The following is a 7,108-nucleotide window of genomic DNA, read 5'->3' on the forward strand; positions in this document are numbered from 1 at the left end:
GAAAAAAAAACTCATTCATTTCTTAAGCTGTCAGTACATTTTAGCAGCTTAACCCTTTGAAAGAGCCTGCGAGTACAGAGCCGCTATACCCGTGTGAAGGGGGATTGAAGGCTGGAGCTGGGGAGTGGCGGGGGGTATGCTATATCCATTGAGCTTACAGTGGAGAGGGTCTTTTTTTCCTTTGGCCTTTAATGAAAAAAAAAAAAAAAACTTAAAAAAAAGCGGGGGGAGGGGGAAGTATGCGGTTGAAACACTATCTCTACGAGTTACACCCAAGAAAATGCTCGGAGATCGCTGTTGAATGGCACTACAAGCAGGACGTTTCAGCTCAGCTATTCACCCCCGTGCTGACCCGGAGTCGGACACTCTCAGCCCATCCCCTCAGCACAGTGCGGCGGGCCCGCACCGCAGGCGAGCGCGCAGGTGAGGGAGCATCCACGCTCCGCAGACCCGGGTCCCCTCTGCACACCCACCCCTGTTTCGCAGGGTTGGGGCCGTGCGCTTCTGTTCCACGCACAAGCTTCTTCTTCAGACACCCCACAAAAACTTCCCTGTTAGAAAGTGGTGCCGTGAGGGATCTTCTTATAAGAATTTGCATTTAGCCAGAGTTGAGGGGTCAAACCAGCCGCTCACACAGGGCGACGACGCACAAAGCTGCCACTGAAGTGAATGGGAGTCGTGGCCAGGGCAGAGCTCAGGGAAGAACTGGCATTAGAGCAAGACTCCTGCATTCCCAAAGTAAGTATCTCCAGTTTTATAAACCGAGAATTTTCTGCGGAAGAAAAAAAAAAAAAAAAAAAAAAAAAGAGGGACTTCAAAGTTAAAGTCCAGGAGAAATAATAATTGATGTGGCTTCTCTTACATATCCTTTTCTGTCTGTAAACAGTGCATTAATCTTCATGGGCTTAGAAAGATATGTACTACATATTGGACACGACATTTCCTTTTTTGGTAGAACTGTATATCCAGGGCATTAAAAAAAAAATAATATAAATCCTAAGTTTGTGCATAGAGCTTTATTCTGCACCCATGACAAAGGACTGCATGTTAAATCTAGACCATCGAACGTTTTTAAAAGCATGCTTCTTTTGGTGTTAGCCCTTTGCTTAGAAATGTAAAAGATAAAAAGTTTATTTTCTTCCCCGCTACATTTTCATGCCTGATCACGGCGCGAAGTAAACTCAGCTTTGACCTAAGAAACACCTCAATGCATTAAAATTTCAACAGGCAATGTCAGTGTTACATTAAACGAGAACTCCTTCAGTTCGCTGCAGAACTGGGATTTGAATAAAACGCTCAATGTTAACAAACAATACACACGTTTGGCACTTTGTGTATTAAATGGATCAAAGAGATTTGATAAGGCACAATACACCATTTGTACAGACCTGATTGAGTTAATATAATATCAGCAAATTTTACAGCGAAATGAATCTGTTTCTTTTCTTTGTGTTTAAAACCAGCACAGATTACAAATTTTAATGATCTGAAAATGTTTGGTATACAAAATCATGCTTATTTCAGTATTAGCAAAAACACAAGAAATTTTTCAACACAAACACCCAGCTGTGTCTATTTTAAAAGCAGTTCAATGACAGCTTGCACTTATGAGCATGCAATCAGCTAATTTCGCTTTTTTTTTCTTCTGTGTTAATCAACACTTTCCTTCCTGCATATCAGAGTACAAATAGTATAGTTACTCCACATCAGTAAATGTTTACGTAACCTGTCCTTTCTCAAGAATCCGGTTACACCGAATCATTACATGCTAGACCGAGTAGGAAAATGCACTGGGCCCAGCCACCCTAATGGGATCCTACTGCACCATAATGACACATATTAGTTAATGATCATCATAATCATAATAATATGCAGGGATCTTACCTTTCCTCTTACCCCTTGCCATGGTAGAGTCAAGTCATATCCTCCACATCGCACTTTTCCTCGAGAATTCCCATACATAGACTTCAGTGTTGAGCAATGAAATAATTAGAAATTGACATGATTTTTTTTAACCCGCATTTCTTAAAAAAAGAAAAAAAAAAGAAAAAAGAAAAAAGCGTGGTTGATCATTGACTTTTATCTGGGTTTTTTTTTTTTCAGTAGCAACCTGTTATGAAATTGGATAAATAAATACAATTGTGGTAAGGTCATTCGAGGTTAATCCAATGCACAGAGTTCATGCCATTCCCAATTGCAATTGTTTATTACCAGTCCACTGTAATTGTCCTCGTTATTTACTCTCTCTCACACAGTCGCTCTCCCTCCCTCACACACACACATCACATACACAAACATATATATAAAACGCACGTCTACACACAACCACGTTTGCCGCGCTGAGCTCTAACCGGAATTTCCCCGGGATAAATTGTTTTAGCCGGGGTTGAGCCGCACGTGTTATTTCTACGGAACATCTTTTCCTACAGCACAAACGTAAACTTTAGGTAGCTTAACGCGGCGCTGTACGTTGCCTTTGCCTACAGCTTTCCTCTGAATGTTCAGCAGGCTCTCTCTCCGTTACATGTCCCCTTGTACTTCCCGAGTAAGGAAGCTGCGCGATTTATTTCGCTTTGTTTCAGGGCTGATCCTCCCCCCCCCCCCCCCCCACGCTCACACTAAGACACGATGCGATGTGAACAATTAAGACCCAATTCCTTAGTCCCGGGAAACTAGCCCCGAGCCCGTGCCCCTGCCTCCCTGTGTATATGAGGGACGCCAGTCAGACGGCGGCGGCTCCAGACCCTTCCATCTGCCCCGGGAGCGGCCGCGCCGCTGCCCCCCGCCCTCTCCCCTGCCCCCGCAAGGCTAAACCCCGCGGAACCGAAACCCCGTGGCCAGGCGCCGCGGGCCGGGCCGGCGGGGGAGGGCGGCAAAAAATCGCCATATATATATTTAATGGGTTATTAATATAATTTATTTCGGTTTTTTACACCTGACACGCGGCCTGCGCGTTTCTGGCCGAAACCACCCGGCAGCGCAGAGGAGGAGAAGGAAGGAGCCCGACGGCCCGCGCCTTGCTCCGGCGGCCGCGCAGGGGCGGCGCCGGGCGAGCGGGAGCTGCGCGGGGCAGGGGTGAGAGCGGCGGGCAGGGAAGCGTGGACGGACGGCCTGGCGCTGGGCCCGGCCGCCGGAGGCGCGGAGCGAGCGGAGAAGAGGAGGGAGGAGGGGTTCGGTCGCTTCCGTCTGTGCCTTCCAACTCACATTCCGCAGCGCGGCAGGCACGGGCCCAGCGGGCCGGAACGGGCCGTCTTCCCCGGCAGGCCGCGGGCAGCGCGGCCTCCCCCCGCCCGGCCCCGGGCCGCTACCGGGCCCCTGGCGGCGGAGGCCCGCCCCGCCGCCTGCGTCCCCTCCAGCTGGTTATTTTTTTCTCGGTCTCTTGGTAAAACAATAAACAGAAATAACCGCACCGGGGCCTAGAAAAAATAAACTCGCCGAGTGACTTCGGCGAGATCCGCAAAGTAGTACCTCCGCCGCCGGTGCGCCGCGGCCTCCTCACCCACCCGGCCTCCCACCCCGCCTCCTCCGCCGCCAGAGGAGGGGGCAAAGAGGGACGGGGCAACTTTCTTCCACCGGAGAAACTACGAAGTAGGAAAACCGGCCAGGCCCGCCGCCGTGGGACGGACGCCGTTTGTTTGGCGTGAGGGGATTTGTGCTCGGAGCGGCGCTCGGGGGGGCAGGGGTGGGGGGGGGGGCGCGCAAACCGCCGCGGTGATGCGCCCCTGCGCCAGTATCCCTGCGCCGCGGGAGCCGCGGCGGCGGCGCGGGGCGGGGCGACGGCGGGCGGGCGCGGGGAGGGGCGGGGCGGCGGGCCGCCATTGGCCGGCGGGCGGGCAGACGCGCGGGCACGCCGGCGTCGCTGATTGGGCGGCCGGTGGGAAAGGTTAAACCAAAAAATTTTTTACAGCCCCGGTGCGTGTCTGCAGCTCTGAAATTAATTGCGGCCAGGGCGGTCTGTATAGCCCGTCTCCGCTCGCTCCTCGCCGACCCGCGGCTGCGGCTGCTCCTTCCTCCCCCCTGCTCTGCCTTGCTGGGGGAACCAGGCACCATGAAGTAGTTGTTTTTTTTTTTTGTTGGGTTTTTTTTTTGTGTGTGTTTGTGTGTTGGTTTTTTTTTTGTTGTTGTTGTTGGGTTTTCAGAGGGTTTTTTTCCCCTTTTTTTCTCTTTTTTTTTTTTTTCCTCCGCTCTGACTCGGTTTGATTTTATCTGATTGGTGATTATTATTACTATTATTTTTTTCCCTCCCCGGCGGTTCCTGTCCTTGCTACATGACTTGCCAGCGCTTGAGACTGCGGTCCAACTGCGCTGCCGCCGCCGCCGGTGGTGCCGCCGCCGCTGCCGCCTCGGCCGCCGCCGCCTCCGCCGCCGCCCCGCGCGCTGCTCCCTCGGCCGCTGCAACTTTCCCCCTCAGACTAGTGTGTGATGTTGGACATGGGAGATAGGAAGGAAGTGAAAATGCTGCCGAAATCCTCCTTTAGCATAAACAGCCTGGTGCCCGAAGCCGTCCAGAGCGACAACAACCACAGCAGCCACAGCCACCACAACAGCCACCACCCCCACCACCATCACCACCACCACCACCACCACCACCACCCGCCGCCGCAGCAGCCCCAGCGAGCGGCCGCGGCCGAGGAGGAGGACGAGGAGAAGGGCCAGCTCCTCCTGCCGCCCCCCGCCGCCGCCGCCGCCTCCGGCGCCCTGGAGGTGGCCAAGGCGGACATGCTGGCGGGCAAAGGCGACGCGGGCGCGGCGGCGGCGGCGGCGGCGGAGCTGGAGGAGAAGGAGAAGGCGGCGGAGGAGAAGAAGGGGGCGGTGGAGGGGGCCAAGGACGGGGAGAGCGGGAAGGAGGGGGAGAAGAAGAACGGCAAGTACGAGAAGCCGCCGTTCAGCTACAACGCGCTCATCATGATGGCCATCCGGCAGAGCCCCGAGAAGCGCCTCACGCTCAACGGCATCTACGAGTTCATCATGAAGAACTTCCCCTACTACCGGGAGAACAAGCAGGGCTGGCAGAACTCCATCCGTCACAACCTCTCGCTCAATAAGTGCTTCGTCAAGGTGCCCCGCCACTACGACGACCCGGGCAAAGGGAACTACTGGATGCTGGACCCCTCCAGCGACGACGTCTTCATCGGGGGTACCACCGGCAAGCTCCGCCGGCGCTCCACCACCTCGCGGGCCAAGCTGGCCTTCAAGCGGGGCGCCCGGCTCACCTCCACCGGACTGACATTCATGGATAGGGCAGGATCCTTGTACTGGCCTATGTCCCCCTTCCTCTCCCTGCACCACCCCCGGGCCAGCAGCACTTTGAGTTACAATGGGACCACGTCCGCCTACCCCAGCCACCCCATGCCCTACAGCTCAGTGTTGACTCAAAACTCCTTGGGAAACAACCACTCCTTTTCCACGTCTAATGGGTTAAGTGTTGATAGACTAGTCAATGGAGAGATACCTTATGCCACTCATCACCTCACAGCAGCAGCTCTGGCCGCCTCAGTGCCGTGTGGCTTGTCAGTTCCCTGCTCCGGCACCTATTCCCTAAACCCCTGCTCTGTAAACCTCCTAGCAGGACAGACGAGTTACTTTTTTCCCCATGTTCCTCACCCTTCAATGACTTCTCAAAGCAGCACTTCAATGACGGCCAGGGCAGCCGCCTCCTCCACGTCGCCACAGGCGCCCTCCACTCTCCCCTGTGAGTCCTTAAGACCTTCTTTGCCAAGTTTTACAACGGGACTTTCCGGAGGACTTTCTGATTATTTCACACATCAAAATCAGGGGTCTTCTTCAAACCCTTTAATACATTAACATCCATGGGATCAGACTGTAAGTGAACATTTTACACACATTTGCATTGTAAATGATAATTAAAAGGAGAAAAAAAAAAAAAGCAAAACAAAAAAGTCCAGGTATTTTTTATTAAGTCCCCCATTTTCTGTACGTTTGTTCAGTCTTTAGGGTTGTTTATTATTCCACTGAGGTGAGGAGTGTCAGCAAGGTGCAATGTGGGGAGATTACATTGTAGACTATGAAGTTTGGAAGACAAAATTATAGTAGAATGTGTATCTAAATAGTGACTGCTTTTGCGATTTTTTATTCAAATATGAGAAGTCTATCACTAAAAGCCGCCAGATTCTCCATGTTTGCAGTATTATAAGTTATCATGGATATGTCGGTGGGTGCAGACCTTGGGAAAAAAAAAAAGAAAAAGCAAAAACAAAACCAAACCACCACTAAATTTACGAAAAATAGAAAAAACTTTAAACGTAATTTGTATTTAAGCAGAATTAATACTGAAAGACGCCCAAGAACTACATTTTGGCCATTTACTATTTTATCCTTTTCTTTACCGAACTGCTTTTTTGGGTTCTTTTTTTTTTTTTTTTTTTTTGTTTTTTTTTTTTTGTTTGTTTGTTCGTTTGTTTACTTTTAGACCAAAGATTGGGTTTTAGAAAATGCACTCAGTGTATGGAGTAATTTAAAAAACAGCAACATTATTTCAGTTTGCAGCACTGCCCGTTCAAATGAATCAGAAGGGGACAAAATTAATGATTGCCTTCAGTTTGTGTTGTGTATATTTTGATGTATGTGGTCACTAACAGGTCACCTTTATTTTTTTTCTAAATGTAGTAAAATGTTAATACCTATTGTACTTATAGGTAAACCTTGCAAATATGTAACCTGTGTTGCGCAGATGCCGCATAAATTTGAGTGATTGTTAATGTCGTCTTAAAATTTCTTGATTGTGATACTGTGGTCATATGCCCGTGTTTGTCACTTACAAAAATGTTTACTATGAACACACAGAAATAAAAAAATAGGCTAAATTCATATATACTTGATAGTTTTTTTGTCTCTTTTATTAACTAAAATTAATATGCCAGAGGCTGTAAAGTTACAGGGAGATCAGGGCGCTGCTTATTACAGCAGTCCACCATCTTTCACAGGCTCCTCTCACACACCCCCCCTCACCCCCCACCCCGCTCCCCCCTCTGATCGTATTGCCTTTAACAGCAGTATTTTCAAACGTAAAGGATCAGGGCATTTAATTGAGCACCACGGCCACTATTGTGATGTCTGTTTTGGGGCAGAACTCTTATCAGGTCTGCTT

At 50.3% G+C, this 7,108-nt stretch overlaps 1 protein-coding gene across 1 annotated transcript; it reads left to right on the forward strand.

Moving 5' to 3' along the window:
* Positions 1-4,185: 4,185 nt before the first annotated feature.
* FOXG1 (forkhead box G1) lies at positions 4,186-6,830 on the forward strand. The gene has a single exon (XM_040602546.1). The coding sequence runs from the start codon at positions 4,423-4,425 to the stop codon at positions 5,803-5,805; it is 1,383 nt and encodes a 460-aa protein (XP_040458480.1). The 5' UTR covers positions 4,186-4,422; the 3' UTR covers positions 5,806-6,830.
* Positions 6,831-7,108: the final 278 nt, after the last annotated feature.

Source organism: Falco naumanni, chromosome 7 (assembly GCF_017639655.2).
Source record: "Falco naumanni isolate bFalNau1 chromosome 7, bFalNau1.pat, whole genome shotgun sequence".
Classification (NCBI taxonomy): Eukaryota; Metazoa; Chordata; class Aves; order Falconiformes; family Falconidae; genus Falco; species Falco naumanni.